The 20,176-nt window shown below is 41.0% G+C and overlaps 1 protein-coding gene across 1 annotated transcript in view; it reads right to left on the reverse strand.

Annotated features, from left to right (window-relative positions):
• Positions 1-18,164, reverse strand: part of LOC108719837 (cyclin-Y) — a 68,328-nt gene extending 50,164 nt beyond the window's left edge. Inside the window, exon 1 of the mRNA XM_018269050.2 lies at positions 17,636-18,164. Coding sequence (XP_018124539.1) covers positions 17,636-17,789 — 154 coding nt within the window. The 5' untranslated portion in view covers positions 17,790-18,164. The remainder of the gene's footprint in view (positions 1-17,635) is intronic.
• Between the last annotated feature and the right edge of the window lie 2,012 nt (positions 18,165-20,176).

The following is a 20,176-nucleotide window of genomic DNA, read 5'->3' on the forward strand; positions in this document are numbered from 1 at the left end:
TAAATTATCCCATTTACTGCGCACAGTATAAAGGAATGGATGCATTAACGGGAGGTTGTTCTTTTTCTCTTTTAAGGATTTCCAGTGAGTGAGAGCGAAAGGAGCTTCTGTATTGAGCTACAATATCAACCGGTAAAACCCAATGGCAGTTTAACACTGAATCCTTAAGAATACATAATAAAAATACACTGAATTATATACTAAATAAAAGCAGCAACTAGACCAGGGGGCCCCAACCTTTTTTTACCCGTGAGCCACATTCAAATGTAGATGCCATTATAATCAAATAATCCAAATTTTTAAAAATTATTTCCTTCTTCTCTGTATTAATTAAACAGAGATATAATTAAGATATAAAAACTTTGTGACATTTGGCGCATGCGCAGTAGAGCCGTACCGGTAAATGTTCCTACTGCGCATGCGCCAGAAGACGCCGGTCAAAGCAGGAAGAAGACGCACGTGGGAGAAGATGGCGACTGTGAACTCCGTGGACAGGACCTGCGCAGAGGGGTGAGTAACAAGTTAGGGGCATTTGCCCAGGGGGACATGTAGGCCAGGGGGGAGGGGGGCAACACAGGGGAGGGGTTTTGCGCCCAGGGGGGTTTCCTTCTCCTTTAAAAGCAGACATCTTATGGTTGCTATGGGTTACTGCTCCTGGACAAACTTTGTGCCTTTATTTACATATGGGGGAAATTGTTTTTTGCCTCTCTCTCCACTGGGCAACCGAGTAGCAGCTTCCTTGCAGCTCTCAGCATTAGCAACGGAACAATGCAACAGTTGGATTAGTCTTCTTTTCATAGGTGCTTTCTGCTCCCTGTCTGCATTGCAAACAAGTATGCTAACAAGCATAGGCTTATATGCTTTGTTGGATTTTGGTACCTGTTCCTGGCTCTGACCTCACACAGGGAATTCCATGATATAGTTCCCTGTCAGGCCTGCCAAGCTATTGGCTGTATGTTCACAACATGGGGATTGGCTGGCATCCTACAATGCAAAGTGCTAAATATTGCTGCCTCTCCTGAATGGCTGGAGACATTTTATGTAAAAAAATAAGAACGTACCAGTGCATTATACTCATTTAGATATAGAAGAATTGTGCTTAAAAAAAGTAGAGTTTTAGACTGATTTATTGAATATTTCTGCAAAAACCTTAATAATCCTTCCCTTCTCTTACACTTCCTGCTCCCTGGATTCCAAGGCTGTACAGGGGAGCCGGCGGCTCTCAACTCACTGTATTGTAGCACAGGAACCAATCAGCAGCTAGCAGGACCTGATAGGGAACTGAAGCCTGTCTGTGATTGTGTGACTGCAGGGCTGTGATTGGCTGTCCTCCTCCTACTGTGCTTCAGGCAGGGAAGTTATAGGTGCTTACTTGAAAAAGAGCTCGGCTCGAAACATTTCGTGACACAATAAAGCACCTATAACTTTTGCAGCAACGACCTGCGTCAGACCTATCATTGACCACAATTTCTTTTGTACAGGGGAGCCGGCGGCTCTCAACTCACTGTATTGTAGCACAGGAACCAATCAGCAGCTAGCAGGACCTGATAGGGAACTGAAGCCTGTCTGTGATTGTGTGACTGCAGGGCTGTGATTGGCTGTCCTCCTCCTGCTGTGCTTCAGGTAGGGAGCGTTATGGATACGCCCACCCCTCATTTGAAACACAGACAGGGACCAGATAACATCTATAGGGAGCTCCAATAAAGGGGCAATTTTTAAAGATAATATTAATTTTAGCACCATGTAAAAGCAACACCATATATAACTTATAATTACCTACAAAATTAGTTTTTTTTCCCCCATTTATACTATATGTCTATATAAGCAACCATCAGAAAAGGAAAGCATAGCTGGTAGCAGGGCTTGGTCTAGTCAACAGGGTCCCTAGGCAACCCAGACGGCCACCTCGCCCCTGCACCGCACCCCTGTGAGTGCGTGCAGGAATGTGAAAGAGCAGCAGAGAGAAGGAGAGGTAAGGGGAGAGGGAACATCGACTAGGGGTAAGCAGAAGACCCTTTAACAGATACCTGTCTCGTGCCCCCCTATCGTTGAGCCATAGGCAGGTGCTTCTTCTGCCTACACCTAGTTCTGGCCCTGGCTGGTAGACATAGGGTTTAAAGGCAGTCTGAGTCCCCTTTAAAATTAAACAATAAGGAACAACCAAAGCGCAATAAATGTTGGGGTTACAAATGATGACCTTTAGGTTTATGGAGGAGGATGACTATTCATTCACCTCCTCCAAAGCTGTATGTTAAACACAATATGCTAGTAAAATGAAATAAGACTGAGCATGAGCAGGACAAACTGGAATCTACAACCAAAAGAAATTGTGGTCAATGATAGGTCTGACGCAGGTCGTTGCTGCAAAAGTTATAGGTGCTTTATTGTGTCACGAAATGTTTCGAGCCGAGCTCTTTTTCAAGTAAGCACCTATAACTTTTGCAGCAACGACCTGCGTCAGACCTATCATTGACCACAATTTCTTTTGGTTGGATATTATGCTTCTTTGGACGGAAGCGGTGGTTACAGGTCAACTACACAGAATCTACTCTCGTTTTGTAAACTGGAATCTACAGCTGACAGTTGCTATACCTCTAGGCTGGTCCAAAAGTCCTGCTCTTTAATTTTTTTTTTTTTTATGTCGACCCCTCTGTTTTCATGAAAACTAACTGCCTTACAAAGTATTTGGTTGAATTATTTATAGTTCTAAACCACTTCCTATTTAAGACTATAAATATAAATTTTTTAAGTCCGGAAAAAAATAGCCAAGCAAAATGAAAACCACTTAAGTCACCAGAGCAGCCATGTATTATACAAAAGCACATATTAATACAAGTCCAAGCTGCTATACTGTATGTGTTGAGGCATCATCCATAGACAGTAGAACATCCAGCACCACTAGTGATGAAACTACAGCAGTGTTGACCATTGCCATGGGGACCTTTGAGACATTAGCTGCTGACAAGCAACACGGGCAACCTGGTATGTTAATGGTAAAATTCAGTATCAGGTTACTTATTAGGATTCAAATTATCTGTTGGTTAAATATTTGTTCAAAACGTATAGTTTTCCTTTTGAATTTTTTCTTGGAAGCTAGCAGGCATCCCATCATCATCACATACACTGTGACATCATCATGAAATGTCCACAATGAACTCCTATGGATTGTAAATGCTTCTGAACCATGATGTTATTATTACGAGAGGGCCCCTAGGAGCCTGAGGCTCTTCAAAGTCAATATAAACTCTTTATGACCTCTAGCAGAACTGTAGGTCTCCACTGTGTTAACTGTAATCTACATTAATAGCAATTGCATGAATTTAAAAAAAAAAACACTTGTTCGTTTCCAAGAAACGCTTGAAAATAACCACTTTGATTTTAAACCACAAATAAATGTTTTGTTTCATTTTATCATTTTCTTTCCATGCAACGAACATAGAGGCAACAATGCAAGCATTCAGCAGGAGAGAAGTATATGGGAACTACAGAGGATTTGTTGGCCCGAGCAATTCTGACTCATCCAGGTCTATTTTCTTTTCAATATTTTCCAGACCACCATGAGGTCTCAGAAAAAAACATAGATGGCCCTAATTTGTCACAAAGTCCTCTTCATCTGGGGGTCAAGGATCGATTATACTGTATATGAAGAGAGAGAAAAGAAGCAGGAAACTGACAATCCCCAGACACTTCATTACTAACAGGGACAAGGTTGCAGGGCTCTGGATTTTATTTCTGTCGCTAATACAGCTCATTTCTTCAGGCAAACTGTTACACCACCTACAAATGGCAGGAACAGCAAGACTGCAATGAAATGTTCAATGCTCCCTTTGTGGGTACACTTGTGTGTTCAACCAGTGTACTTCTAGGCCCACTAGAAAACCTTAGACCGTGGGCCCACTAGAAAACCTTAGACCGTGGGCCCACTAGAAAACCTTAAAACGCGGGCCCACCAGAAAACTTTAGACCCTGGGCCCACCAGAAAACTTTAGACCCTGGGCCCACCAGAAAACTTTAGACCCTGGGCCCACCAGAAAACCTTAGACTGTGGGCCCACCAGAAAACCTTAGACCGTGGACCCACCAGAAAACCTTCGACCGTGGACCCACCAGAAAACCTTAGACTGAGGGACCACCAGAAAAGCTTAGACTGAGGGACCACCAGAAAACCTTAGACCGCGGTTCCACCAGAAAGCCTTAGACCGCGGGCCCACCAGAACACTTAGACCGAACCGAACTATAATTTGCATATGCAAATTAGGGGTGGGAAGGGGAAAACATTTTTTACTTTCCTGTCTTGTTACAAAAAGTCACGCGGTTTCCCTCCCCGCCTCTAATTTGCATATGCAGATTCGGATTCGGTTCGGCCTGGGAGAAGGATTCAGCCAAATCCGAATACTGCTTAAAAAGGCCGAATCCTGGCCGGATCCCGAACCGAATCATGGATTCGGTGCATCCCTAGTTTGTAGTGATCGTAATTAATAAGATCCAACTGTCAGGGCACACATTTTTGGCCGAAATCCTCCCTTGTCTACAATGACAGTTGGATCACATTCGTTCCTGTCACTACAAAAGAGGACATCTGTGGATCAGATCGTTCTATTCAGCCAGAGTAGAAATGAGTACCATAGGCTTCTGAGTAACATTTTCCAATTTTTTGATCTGATTCAATGGACTATGGTGAAATAGGCAAACTTTTCTAAGAAAAATTAGATTAATAGTGGTGTGTGGGTCCATGCATGCTTAGCTAATGACATCATACAGGAGGAACCGATTCATCCCTACTACATGATCAAGTGCAGTTGTTCTGATGTCTCAGGATGGAGCCCACACACACAAAATTGAGTTAACAAATAACAGAAGTGTGTGAGAAACTGACATGGGTGTGAGCGGGTAGCTTTTGGAAATGCTTGAAATTGTTCCTCAATTGTTGTCAAATATATATGGGCACCATGCAGGACATTGAGAAAGGTATCCTAGGGCATTCTGATGTGCAAATGCTTATTCATTCTTTAGTTTTCTAGCACCACTGTGTAAATAGCCTAAAAACACCCTAGAGTAGAAAGGAATGAGCATACCATAATACTATTCCCAGCCATTAGGGAAACTGGGATCTGCAGTTTAAATTCTCCCAAAAGGTAACTAGTCCAATAACCTAATGCAGGTCAAATATTACCTATGTCTATACAGGTATGGGATCTGTTATCCACAACATGTAATCCAAAAAGTTCCCAATTACGGGATTACCTTTTTCTCTGTAATAAAGCAGCACCTTCTACTTGATTCCAAATACAGCATAATTAATCCTTATTGGAGGCAAAACAAATCCTGTTGGGTTTAATTAATGCTTATCTTAAATAATTTTTTAGCAGACTAAAGGTCCCCGTAGACGCAAAGATTTCTCTTTCCAAACGACCAATTTTAGTGAAGTCCGACCAATTATCGTGCGGTTAGTGGGATTCGAACGATCGAACATCTTACAATTTTTTCGGCCGACATCTGTCAGGAAATTGATCGGCCAGGTTAAAAAAATCTTTGTTGGTCCCAGTGCAATCTATCTATGTTTGCAGGGCCAAGGAGGCAGCTCCCCTTTGTTTTCCTGGTAAATTGGTCTTTTTAGTTGCTGTACGATCGTACGATCGTTTGATCGTTCCGAGATAATTGTGATCTCATAATAATGATCGGATCTTTGAAAAATCTCAACATCTATGGCCAGCTTTAAGCTATGCAGATGTGAATTACGATAAAACCCCTTATCCGGAAAACCCCAGGTTCCAACAATTCTGGATAACAGGTCCCATGTCATAACATGTCATAGGGTAGGAGTACATCTGCGAAGGATGCCTGTTTATTGTTTTAATTTTTTCAATAAAGCTGGACAGTGATTTTTTACCCTTTGTGTGTGGAATGGCTTTCTCGCCCACTAAACCCCCTACATAACAGGTCCCATACCTGTATATATGAATACCTGTTATATGAATGTTGTCGATTTCTAGATCAGCTATAAGAAAACCTAGTGGGTTATACCTGAGCCGATTACAGCCAGTTGGAAATACCTTCAAATGTGTCATGCTATGCCTCTATACTGCAATGCTAACCCCTTCCTGGCTTCTTGCAAAAGTTTTACAACATAGTAGGAGGCCTATGGGAGATAAGGAAGCTTGTGGCCAGCCAACTTGAATTGGCAGTTTTTACAGTCTGTGATACCTGCGAAGAGGCTCAGGAAAATAAAGCAAAAATGACATGCATATAAAAATTCAATTCTTACCATTTCCATTAGACATACTAAATCAAATACTAGTCTTGTAGGGCCCTTTAAGCTGCAGATATATTACATTTTACTATATGTCTGCTATATATACAGGGCAGAGACGCATGGCAGGATCAAGTACTCCTTAAGCGGCTCTTTTGAATACTGGTAACTAAATGCCTTTTACAAATGTATCTAGAAAACTGGTGGGGTAATTATGTGAGGAAAGTATCCATTTAACGTGTAGAGTGTACGGAGAGTACTTAATAGAATAGAATTGACAGTTATGTCATCTGTCGCTTTTTCTTTAACTACATGTGAAAGTATTAAACTGCTTATGATTATCACTGCAGATACTGTCTAGATCTGCACCCCACTGCAAGCTCAACAATGGCAATGCAGCCTTCTGGTTTTCAAAGTCATTAACAAAAAGGAAACAAATGAAATACAAACCGCAATAAAGTGACAATCACGTCTATACCACTTCCTTTTTTTGCTTACTGATCAGGTATTTGATGGGGAAACAGCAAAGTTACCATTTCCCCACTGTCTTAGGGTCTATAGACAATATTTGAGAGTTAAGGGGCACAATAACCAGTATGGCAACACCTGATATAAAGATAAATGGGGTGAACCCTCAGTTCCTTTACAATTAATGCAGTCTGATGAATTAAAGGGGAACTATCACTATTATTAAAAATAAAACAGCAACGCGTAGGTAATAAATTTGTTTTTGCAAATAGTTTTTTTTTATGGCATTTATTATCTAAACTGACTGAAACTTAGGGGTTTCTGGATGTGGCATTTGTTTGTAATTTGGATCATCATACCTGTATTCTCTTAAAATAACATACAAACATAAAATAAACCCATTAGGATTGCTTTGCTACCAGTAAGGAACTGTGCAGCTTTGTTATCATCAAGTACAAGGTACAGGTATGGGATCCGTTATCTGGAAACCAGTAATCCAGAAAGCACCAAATTACAGAAAGACCATCTCCCATTTTATCCAAATAATCCAAAATGTTAAAAACGATTTCCTTTTTTCTCTGCAATAATAAAATAGTACATTGTACAAGATATAATTAATCCTTATTGAAAGCAAAACCCGTCTGCTGGGTTTGTTTATAGGATTTTCTAGTAGAAGAAAGGTATGAAGATCCAAATAACAAAAAGACCCATTATCAGTAAAGCCTCAGGTCCCGAGCATTCTGCATAACAGGTCCCATAACTGTACTGCTTTCAGGTTTCCAGATGCAGGTATATATTTTGAGATGTTTTTGTGAATTCCTCAGTGTAAAAATTTTTACAGCTGCAACCAACGCACTCATGCTGGGAGTCACTGACAGTTTTCCCTACTCTAATTGGTTGATTCCAGCACAAGCCAAAAACTTGAAATGCTGCCGGTAAGAATGACATTCACTGCCATATCCACCTGCTTCCAGACATTATCCTGATACGCAATTTACAATCCAAACAGTTAGGACAGTTGAATGTTTGGTAAAATCAACTAAGAAAGGTCTTAATTTTTTATCCCTGGCCAACTACTAGCAAACCATGGTTAAGTTTATTGCAGTAGCAAACAATTCAGTACAGATATGGCATCCATTATCTGGAAACCAGTTATCCAGAAAGATAAAGATTACAGGAAGGCCATCTCCCATAGACACAATTTTAAGATAGAATTAATCCTTAGTAGTAGCAAAACAATTTTATTGTTTTTTTTTTTAACTATTACATTTATTTCAGCTGAAGATTTAGGGGCAGATTTATCAAAATATGAGTTTAGAGCTTAATAAATAAAAACTCACCCATGTTCTATTCATTCTTTTGGGATTTTTATAACCGTATTTATTAAAGGGGTTGTTCCCTTTTCACACACTTTTTCCAGTTCAGTTGTTTTCAGATTGCTCAACAGAATAAAGACGTTTTTCAATTGCTTTCCATCTTTTGTTTTTTATTGTTTTTCCAAAGGTTAAAGTTGAATGTTCATGTCTCTAGTGTTCGAGTGTGGCAGCTCAGTGATCCTGCAGATTCTGAACTGTTACAATTTGCTACATTTAGTTCATATAATAAGTTGGTATCAGCAGTATATTAGCTATTATATCAATTCTAACAGCTGCCTTTAATGAAATTCAGGGATTCTGCTCAGCAGGGACAAAGATAACAAATGTATCAACTAAATGTATCAATTTAGAACAGTTTACAGAGTCGGCGACCCCCTCCCAGAGCTGCTTTAGAAGGTGAAAAATGGAACTTTACAATTCAATATTAGAAAAGCAGTCACAAATTAATTGTGAAAAGCCTTTATTTCTGGTGAACTATCTGAAACCAACTGAACTGAAAAAAGTGTTTGAAGGTGAACGACCCTTTTAAATTGGGGAGTTTTAATTTTTACCCATTGATAAATACAATTCTAAAAATTGTAACAACTTCTCCACAGCTTACAGACAACATGCAGGAACTACATAACCCACAATGCATTGCACTTTGATGTTCTGTTCCTTATTGAAATCATGTGTGCAGGGAATTGTGGGGTTTAGAGGATGCAGGTTAAGAGTAGGGGCATACTGGGCGATTCGGGGAGATTTAGTCGCCTGGCGACTAATCGCCTTGTCTTTTCGGTGACCAGTCTCCCCAAACGCCTTCCCTCTGTCTTGCGCCGGCTATAATGAAAAGTCACCTGTGCTAAAGCAAACGCGGCGCTTTGTATTACGAAGTCACCCAAAGTTTCCTCATGAGGCAAAACTAATGAGGAAACCTCCCTGAATCGCCCAGTGTGCCCCTACCCTAAGGACAGATGGCTGTTGGTACAAAGTAACAGTAGTCAGCCAGCCCAGTAAAGTAGTCAGAAAGATCAGCAGAACAGCAAGGGGCTAGGCTTAGGGAACTGTCAGAAACCATTAAAAATCATGAAAAGCCTGCATATTTTTTAATATATATATATATATATATATATATATATATATATATATATATATATATATATATATATATATATATATATATATAAGCAAAAAGAAGACCAGCAACACCGAGATCTCTTGTGATATAATCAAATCTGCATTGTGAAAGCACATGCAAGCCGACGTGACGTTTCCTCTTTAAGGTAAGGACATTCAAAATACGGAAAGATACATTATCTGGAAAACCCTAATTCCTGAGCATTCTGGATAACAGGTCCCACAAATGTATAATGGATTTTTTTATTTTTTTTTACAATGAGTGAAAGATGCCCTTTTAATACCTTACTGTACTGTTCATGATAGATGTAACCCAGACACGCTCACGCCTGCATGTGAGAGTCCTCCTCGAGAAAAGAACTGATGGAAAAGCATATCATCCCAGATGTACAATAATGAGTTATGTTCCAGTATAATCACCCTGGAGTTTTTGTTCTACACTTGTTATTTTGGCAACAAAGAAAGAGGTTTGTAATACACTCTTCTAGAAGATCATTTCTGTTAACTGTAAACGTTGAGCTATACACCTTGATTTTATTTAGAAAATCAGGAATAACCTGTTACCACTAAACAACACAGACACCTGGCTGCTAGCATCTCCTTATCTCTCCGATAATGTATGGGACCTGCTTTCCAGAATGCTCAGGACCTGGGGTTTTCCGGATAACGGATCTTTCCGTAATTTGGATCTTCATACCTCAAGTCCTACTAGAAAATCATACATTAAATAAACCCAATAGGCTGGTTTTGCTTCTAATAAGGATTAATAACATCTTATTTATCTTATTAATAATATCTTATATCTTATTAGTTTGGATTGAGTACAAGGTACTGTTTTATTATTACAGAGAAAATGTTAAAATTCGGATTATTTGGATAAAATGGAGACGGTTTTTCGGTAATTCGGAGCTTTCTGGATAACGGATCTCATACTTGTACTATATATTTCATTTTACTATTCACGAGTCTGCAAAGAACTGGTATGGGTGGATCTCCCTATAAATTCATCACCTCTCCCCATACACCAAGGGGTGCAGGGTCTGCATGCAGCAATTTGTTTTAAAGTATATTATTATTTTTCTTTTTTAATTACTATGCTAATATCAGGTCTGCCAGGCAATTTGGTGGATTCAACAGCCAGAGCCAAGGCTGGAATGGAGGCAATTACTTAATGCAGAGTACAACAAAAAAAAAAAGTAATACAATCCAACTTGCATACTAAGTAGCATTTAAAATGTGTCATATTTTTGGCCCGCTGGAGGGGCTACCCCATAGATCAGCTGCTCTGTACTTGAGAAAAAGTCTGAATCTGGCTCTGCCATCTACAGCTGTCAATAAGCCCAGTACCATTGGAACAAGCCGACATCCAATACCGTCTGAGTAACTGAGTGGTTACAATTAAGAGAAATCAATAGAAACTGTAATTATTAGTCATTAAAATATGGATCCCTGACAGCACTCATTATACTAAATAAAGATAAGGCAGAAACATTACAATGGACTCTTTCATCCCACTCTATGGTATAACAGGGACTTTCCATCTTCTTCTAGACATTATCCTAATATGCCATTCACAGACAATATAAGAAAACCATTCTCAGACATACTTGAACTTGAGCAGGGTCAGACTGGTGGGTGCAGGGCCCACCAGGGCTGCCATCCCAGGGGCCATGCCCCCACACCCCCCTACAGGGGCCACTGCCACCTTCCTCTACCCCCTCCCCCAAGCACGTGTAAATTAAACCTTTAACTTCACCGTGTCGGAGGGGAATTAGTAGCATGGAGAAGAGCCAGTGGGGATCTGGTCTGGGCCGGTGGGGCACACCAGACCCAGTCCGACCCTGAACTTGAGTAAAGGTGGTCATACACGATAAGAGGTTGCAAATCTTTCCCTGATATGCCCATCAACAGCAGGGAGATATTGGGTTGATCCGATCATTCAGCCGTAGGGCCAAAGCGAAAGAAATGGGCACCGACGGGAGGAGGACCACATCAACTAGCCAATGCGGTCCTCAATCACATAGGAAAATCAAACCTCCCTGATTGATATCTTGATGATTTTCGGCCAAAGATCGATCGGGGAGACCCTTTGGAAGCCCTCATACCCAGTCAAATAAGCTACCGAATTGGTATGGACTGATATCGGCAGCTTTAATCTACCCGTGTATGGCCACCTTAAGAAAGATCTATCATTCCTGGCCAACGGATGGACCTTTTTCATTCAAGATTCTGAGGTTTCAGAACAATCATGGCTGCTCCCATGCATATAAATAAACAGAAACATGAAGATAAATGAAGCTTCCTGAGAAGAGCACCATATTCCAGGGTGTTTTCATCCCGAAAAAAAAAAAAGACCAGGTAAAAGCCTAATCATAAACACAGTATATATCCTTTAAACTGCTGTCGCTAGAGGATAAAGAAGTGTTTTGGATGTCAGAGTGGAAGATAAACATTAAAATGACGGAATTAATAATCCATAATGTTAGCATTTTCCACTGCAGGTTGGACAGAGAAAAAGCAAGGAGGCAAATCATTTCTGAACCACTACAGATATAAAAAGACAAGGTACAAAGTTCACCCCCAAAAAGTTAATCCAAGGTAATTTAGGTTGAATGTCTCTCTGCTTGGCTGTTATAGGTAATGGTGGGTTGTTGATGAAGCAGTGACCTCTTAGATAAAGTAGGAGGTTCAAACTATGGCCCTTTGGCTGCTGTTAAGCTATGTTTTTATGTTTTAAGTCAGGAAACACTCGATAGAAAGTGTTACGGTGGCAAAATACTCTGAAATTTGGCCAAGGAGTGTGGCCAACTGCCCCACCTAGACTGTTGCTTGGCAGGGTACAAGGCTTTTGATGGTTACAGCTATTCAAACCCTACAAAAGACAATGCTGTCTCTCTTTGAACTCTTTGTAGAGGCAGTGCAAGTCTCTCCATAATGTGCACTTTATTCATGTTGCACACAATTCAAAGGCCACACCATCTGCTGCTGCAAAGCTTCCAAGACATTGGCTATATTCTGTATAATAAAAATTTTGCAGGCATTACATATCACCAGGGAGGTCATGAAGAAATCACTGAGGCTGAACAGTGAGTTGAGTGGATGTTTGGGGTTTGAATTGATCCACTCCGCAGCAGTGCTGTTTTGCTACTTATGATAATTCAAGTAACCCCCATTTACAATTTCATTCACCAACTGCAGCACCAGTTTTTTATCAATTCATGGACACTTGGCAGATCGGTATTATTAATGGACAGCGTTCTTCAAAGGATTTCTGAGCAGCAGCATTCAGGCAATTCTGCAATGGCAAGCAAGTGCATCTCAGGCCACAACTGCATAGGTGTTTGGATTTCCCAGAACCACAGTATAATCACTACACAGCAGTTAGAAAATGGGTCACTTCCAGTAAAAAAACAAGAACCCATGGCCAAATATTTTATTTTCTAGCCGCGCTGAGTCACTACTGGAAAGCTGCTCTAGAGGAAATCAATAGTCCCCTAATTTTCAGCAAAGACACTTGCTTACGAATCTGCAATGTCAGCAAGTAAAATAGTCTGTATTTTGACCACATGGCAAAAGAATTAATGCTTCCACTTAGCCTAGCCCACGGAGACATCTGAAGTTCAACTGCCAGTCTATAAAGCCTGCCGCATCACTTATAAAACCCTAGATATAATTGCAAAACTTCCGCCTCTTCTACAACACTCTTCTACGCGTTTGACTTCTTTCCACCTCCTGTTATATAGAATCTATGCAATTTTCCAACTGCTATGTCCACAGTACTCCACATCAATAGTGGCCAACTACCAGAAACTCACTCTCCCACATCTCCCACCCTCTTCACTAACCTTCTCGATGCTGAGCACCATGTCAATTAATATACCATAGAACAATGATCCCCAACCAGTTGCTCACCAACCCCTTGGATGTTGCTCGAAGTGGTCTCAAAGCAGGTGCTTATTTTTGAATTTCAGGCTTGGAGGCAAGTTTTAGTTGTATAAAAACCAGGTGTACTGCTAAACAGAGACTCCTGTAGGCTACTGATTTCACAAAGGGGCTTGGAGGCAAGATCATAGAACAATGATCCCCAACCAGTTGCTCACCAACCCCTTGGATGTTGCTCGAAGTGGTCTCAAAGCAGGTGCTTATTTTTGAATTCCAGGCTTGGAGGCAAGTTTTAGTTGTATAAAAACCAGGTGTACTGCTAAACAGAGACTCCTGTAGGCTACTGATTTCACATAGGGGCTATGAAATAGCAAATCAGAGCCCATGTTTGGCACCCTATGAACATTGTTCATGCTTGTGTTGCTCTGCAATTCTTTTTTTCATTTCAATGTGGCTCATGAGTAAAAAAAAAGGTTGTGGACCCCTGCCACAGAAGTTCCAACAGAAGCTTAGGGCAACTACCAACCTATAAGAACTGCTGGTAAAAATGTATTATCTTTAGAAACCTGAGACATGGACCAAGTTTCCAATGTTTATGACATGCAACCATGAACATAAAACCAAAACTGTATTAGTTGATGCTAAGTACCAGCTATGAGCATCTTCTCAGTGACAGCCACATCACCACTCATGAATTACACGAAATAAAGTTCCCATAACTAAAATGTAGCTATGAACAAATAAATGACTGCAGTATGCTGGACAATAGATTGTAACATGCTTGGAAGAAGTTTATTGGCTTCAAAGCAAACTTTCAAAATAGCTATTTTGTATGTTTGCTTTTTTGAGTCAATAAACCATTTTCTAAGGTTACAAATTGTCCAGCATGCTGCAGGAACCTCTTGTCAAATATATATACTTTAGTCCTTGGTGGGTTGGCAGATATAGTGTTCAGGACCTGGTATCTGCAAAGGCTAACTTATCAGAAAGAGAACTCCTGTTCTGAATGGACTTCTCAACTAAGCGCAAGACCAATGGCCGACAGGTTACCTGAAGTCAAACACAAACCAATACGCACTATGCTAATTTGACCACTTAGGAGTTTAAAGGGTACCCCACTGCTGAAAATAATAAAGAACATGAGAAGCCATCAAAGGATAAGAATATTTGAAAAATCATACTAATAAGTGCATTTTGCAGGGCTGTTCTCATTGCATTTAAACTCTGGCTTCCAAACCAAAATGTCATAAAGAGGCCACATAGCACAGAATCCCCTAATATACCCATCACAGTTACCGGTTTCTTCAAAAATTATGAATAAATGCCATTTTCTATGCTGAAATCCAGCTGTTTATCAGTTCTTCTCCTTCTGCATCATTTGAAATCCTGGCAGGGAAAGAGGGACTAAACACTGATGTTACAAATTGTAACAACTTCTCCACAGCTTACAGACAGCATGCAGGAACTACATAACCCACAATGCATTGCACTGGGATGTTCCGTGCCTTATCAAAATCATGTGTGCAGGGAATTGTGGGGTTTGGATGATGCAGGCGGAGGACAGATGGCTGTTGATACAAAGTAACAGTAGTCAGCCAGTTCAGCAAAGTAGTCAGACAAATCAGCAGGAGAGCAGGGGGCTAGGCTTAGGGAACTGTTCCAAACCATTAAAAATCATTAAAAGTCTGCATATTTTTTAACTGATGTATATTGCAAAATTGCTTGAAATTATATTTACTTTTCAAAAAGCTCAAGTTATGTTTGTGTGGAGTGCCCCTTTAATATGCATTTTCTAGACGTGTCCCAGAATTGTCAATTGATCTGGTCACCCTACCAGTAAGTTCCAGGACTGGCAGTGACGTATTTATACAAAGTCACAGAATCTGTTAGAGACTTCTAATATCGTTATATTTCCACCAGGAGTTACTACAGACACTGAATCATATATATGCCACACGGTATATACCATAGATCTGCACTGTAGCATTCTATATAATTGCAAGAAATTTAAGCAAATAAATTGTGCAATTTAGGTTTCGGATTTGGTCGAATCCTGCTGAAAAAGACCGAATCCTGGGCTAATCCCAAACCGAATCCTGGATTCGGTGCATCCCTAGTAAATAGCACAGAGGAGCATCCCATGAGAGGGTGAGCCCTGGTGCAGTTGAATACCCAGCCCCCAGAGTAGCTCCACCATGGTGACTAGATTACCCCGTTAAACGTCACAAGTCTAATCTTGACTAACGGATAGTATTTAAGTACAATATAATTTTCAGGATGATCACCTGCACAATAAGAGTAGATTACCCCTTTAACTGGGGACAGTTATGAAAGAGGACTGCTGAGATACATACAAGTCACAGGAGGGATTTTTCAGCCTGCTAAAATGTTGAGGGGGAGAGGGGAGTCAAGTTTGCCTATTAAAATACAATAAAATGTGCAATAAATTTAAAAATACTAACATATTCCCTTTCTGCCTCTTAATGACATTATATTGCCTGCAGGTCAGATTTATCTTCCATTTATTACCAGTTAACTAGACAGTGAAGTATAAGGGCCTGGCAATTGCATAAAAGAGATTACTTTGCATAATTACATTTTATGTACAGCAGGGAGCAGCCGGCTAAGCCACTCTCTCTAGATAACACCTCCTATTTATGTTCACTAGTAGTGCCATTTAAAAAGGAAAGAAAAGCTATAAAGGTAGGGGCCATGTTATCCAGAATCGTTGGGACTTGGGGCTTTCCAGATATACCTATACTAGATCTATAACAGGAACATCTTGTCAGAATTCAACAGTAATAATGCAAGCCTGGAGTGGAATGGTTGTACATCCCTTGCCCACACAAGGTCACATTAAGTATTGAAGTTGTTGGATACAATGTTTAAGTTATTTGCACAAATGCAGTTAGCTGTCGCAACCACTTATTTATTTACTTTCATTTTTTAGAAAGAAGTTTATTGCTGACTGGTTGTTATGGGTTATTCCACTGCCCTGGGTTCCATTGGACCAAAGTGGAAACTGTGTCCAAAATCAATAAACAGTTTAAAAAAACTGAAGGAATAATCTGTGCTGTAATAAATAAGCAATAAAAAAATAATAAAAAATAAATAAGCACTCGGTGCACGAAAAGGCCATAGTATCAGTGGGGTGACATAAAAATCTAGAAAATCTATCAAATCATTCTGCACTCTAAAAAATGGACAAAAATAAAATCTTTATTGTAATACAATTAAAACAGATACCAACCACACATTCTACCGCCTTACACGTTTCATGGCCAAATGGCACACAGTCAATGCCTAAGTCTGCCTATGCCTAAGTGGCATGTGAGCATGAAATGCGTAAGGCTGTAGACTGTGTGGTTGTTATATATTTTAATTGTCACAATAAAGAGTTATTCTGATTTTTTTTTTTTTTACTGTAGTAGCCTTACAGAGCATTTATTTTTTTAGATGTGGACAGAGACCCTCATTTGAATGCTGGAAAGAGTCAGAAGAAGAAGGCAAATCATTAAAAAAAAAAAAAAAGTGCCAATTGAAAAGTTGCTTAGAATTAGTCATTCTATAACATTCTAAAAGTTAACTTAAAGGTGAACCAGCCCCTTCATGAATAACACTGTAAACTGTTGTAGAGAGATGCTGAATAAAAGGCTAAATAACCCAAAACCCACAAATAATAAAAAATGAAAACCAATTACAAAGTGTCTCATAATGTCACTTTCTACATCATACTAAATTTTAACTCAAAGTTGAATAACCCCTTTAAGTGCCAGCCCATGACACTATGGTACCCACTTAGTGTTTAGTTCTAACAGGTCACATGGTGCAATACCTCATTAACTCTGAGTCCATCACAGGGATCCACACACAAATCCCAATGCTAACCGAGGCCTGGGTCCACTGACACTGGACAATCCCAAGGAGTGCTCTCACTCGCCCAACTTTCACATCCCCATCCCCATCCATCTCTACTGAGCTGCATTGAAATCACAAGTCAGTCCATGTACAGAGGGGGTTGATACTGACAGCTAATATCCTGTAGCTGTCAGTTAGCCTAAGCGGTCAGTTATCCTTTAGCAGTCAGTCTGTAGCGGTTAGTCTGTAGCTGTCAGACTGTAGCTGTCAGACTGTAGTTGTCAGTGGGGTGGGTAGAGTTGGAGTTCAACCACAGATGTTCTAAAAAAAATACATTTACATAGTGGGGCCGGCAATATTGTGCAATAAAAAAGACATAAAAACAAGACAGGGAACAATACAATAGAATAAAAAGAAATACAAAAATTCTGCCCCATGTAAAATATAAGTTTGAAGTGTTAAGAGACAGGAGGAAGGAGGTGCCGGTCCCAAGAGCTTGCAGTCTAAGGGATTATTATAATTATTATTACAAGTGTTCTCTGTATATGTGTTAATGCAACCACCCCCATGGTCCCAGTGATTGAGGGGGGCGAATGCCTCTGTAGCTGTTTCATGTGCCCCCACACTCATATGCCAACCCCACCCCCTTGGCGATGACAACAATAGCACAGGCACATCTGTCTTACCATCCACATTCTCCCGGTCACTGATGTGCTGCAGGTTACATCCAGTGTCCTCCCGGCTAATGTCCTGCTCGGGCCGGTACGACTCCAGCCGGGAGTGGGCATTTCTGCGCAGCTTGGGACTGGAGGCCACACAGCACGACGTGGTGTTCCCCATGGTGAGGCTTCAGTGGTACAGCCCCCCTCGGATGTCTCCTATGCACCCCCAGCCTCTCCTGTCTCTCCGCTAATGAGCAATTGTAGCACAGGCTGCAGATCCCCCAATCCAGCTGCTAACAGCCCCTCTCCATGGGGGAAGGGAAAGCGAGTGTAAGACGGCTCAGCAAGCCCATAGTGCCCAGTGCTGGAGACAAGAACCGGGCATTTCCTCAGCCCGCTGCCTCCTCATCAGTCTCCCTGCATTACCCTCGAACAGCAGCAGCAGCACAAGCAGCAACCCCTCCCTCGCCTCAGGCTCCGCCCAAGCACTGGCAGCCAGCAGCACCAACTCACAGTCCTTCCTACCCGGTGCGGCGCGCTGCTAAAAGCTTCCGCTGAGGCAAAAAAACTAAGTTCCGTTTAGACCGGAAAGGAAGGTTTTGCTTTATAATCTTGAGAGCATGAAGCCAGGGCTAATGGGGACTGCTATCTTTTTACTGTTCTGCTTTCACACGTTGATGACAGTAAAACCAATTCTTGTCACATCACAATTCACTTACACTTTTCTGAGAGACGTGTGAAACAATTCCACACAAAGCTAAATTCACCCAGCATGGACCTGGGGCATACCTCCTAACATTTTGGAAGTAAAAAGAGGGACAAAAAATTTTTTCCCGCACGTAGCGCAGCAATTTTTTTGACCACACCCCTTTCTGTGGCCACACCCCCTAATTACCATGTTTGTTTTACAAAATTTGGCAGGTTATGAAAGTTTGAAAATATTTCTTCTTATCTAAACTGTGTTTTTGTGTCTCAAAATTGTTACAAAGTATCTCATTTGCACCTGTTAGCTGTTCTGGGCTCTCTGCTAAAAGCCAATTAAGTGAGAAACTTTGTTTCTTTTTCTGGCTGTTCAGTGCATAGACAAGAGGGACTTTCCAGTACAAATGAGGGACTGCGGGTTGAGCTGTCAAAAGAGGGACTGTCCCTCCGAAAAAGGGACAGTTGGGAGGTATGAGTGTGTGCCTTTGTTTATTTCATACTTTTCTGTTGCAATGGGGAAAGCAGTATGGTTGTCCCCTTTTCTGGAGAAAACTACCGGCCTTCCTATTAGGGTTGCCACCTTTTCTGGAAAAAAATACCGGCCTTCCTATATATTTATCTTTTTTCCCTATTAATAACATTGGAATCAACCATCATTTTTACCGGCCAGGCCGGTAAAATACTGGCCAGGTGGCAACCCTAATTCCTATATATTTAGCTTTTTTCCCTATTAATAACATTGGGGTCGACCATCATTTTTACCAACCAGGCCAGTAAAATACCGGCCAGGTGGCAACCGTAGAAAGCAGTCGCCCATGGAGATAACTAACTCCTTTGGACAGGGGTTCTCATTCGTTTTGCTTCTTTGAGGTAATTACATGCTGGTTACAAAGCCCTCTTTTCTGTACATACAGATACTGAAAAAAAAATACCAGCCAGCGGTGATTCAGGTGAAGAAGCCGACTGAGGCGGCTCCTCAAAATGCCGCCCATCTCGCCAGCTTACCCATCTGCAGGGGAGGCATCCGAGGCAGGAACACCACTAGTAAAGCCGAATTTCCGGTTTCAAAACACGGCTCTTAAAAGTACAAGAGCGGCTTTTTGCCGCCCTGGAAATGTATCTGGCGCTGCCGTCTGAGGCGAGCGCCTCAGGCTGCCTCATTGGTCGAGTGCCCCTGATACCAGCCTTCCTGTATATTTTGATTTTTTTCCCTATTAATAACATTGGGGTCAAGCATCATTTTTACCGGTCAGGCCTGTAAAATACCGGCCAAGTGGCAACCCTGTAAACAAAGCTTAAACACTGTTGAAACTTGTCCTTTATTACTTTGATACTGGAAACATTATCTGGTTCAATTTCTCTTAAGATGTAACAAGCAAAATATTTCAGTGTAACATATTAATGTAACATTAGCAAACTTAGAAAAAACATGGAGGTCTCTTTGCAGTTAGTGATCATTTAAATGTATCAAGTCACTGCTGCTGCTGTACTGTTGTTTTTGTAATTAGTAAATAGTTTCCTCACCCAGGGAGTAGAGGCTTAAGAAGCTGTTCTGTAAATTAAATCCAGGGCCCTCTGTCTCTATCTCACTGTGCTGAGCAGACCTGATGTTGTTGCAGAGTTGATGATACAGACATCTTCAGTCTATCCTGGTTCTGATGTGCCAGCTTTCATGCAAGAATTATTCACAGAAGTACTGCAGCACTATTGAAGGGAAGTCTAATTCTACCACTTGTGCCAGCTGCAAGTCACCAGGACTCTTCCCTCTCTCACCAATAAGCTGCTTGCTCCCCAGTGATATTCCAGCAGATCCTCCAAACTCTGTCTCGCTTCTCCCCATTCTCCTCTACTAGAATCAACAAG

The sequence above is a fragment of the Xenopus laevis genome, chromosome 6S (assembly GCF_017654675.1).
Source record: "Xenopus laevis strain J_2021 chromosome 6S, Xenopus_laevis_v10.1, whole genome shotgun sequence".
Classification (NCBI taxonomy): Eukaryota; Metazoa; Chordata; class Amphibia; order Anura; family Pipidae; genus Xenopus; species Xenopus laevis.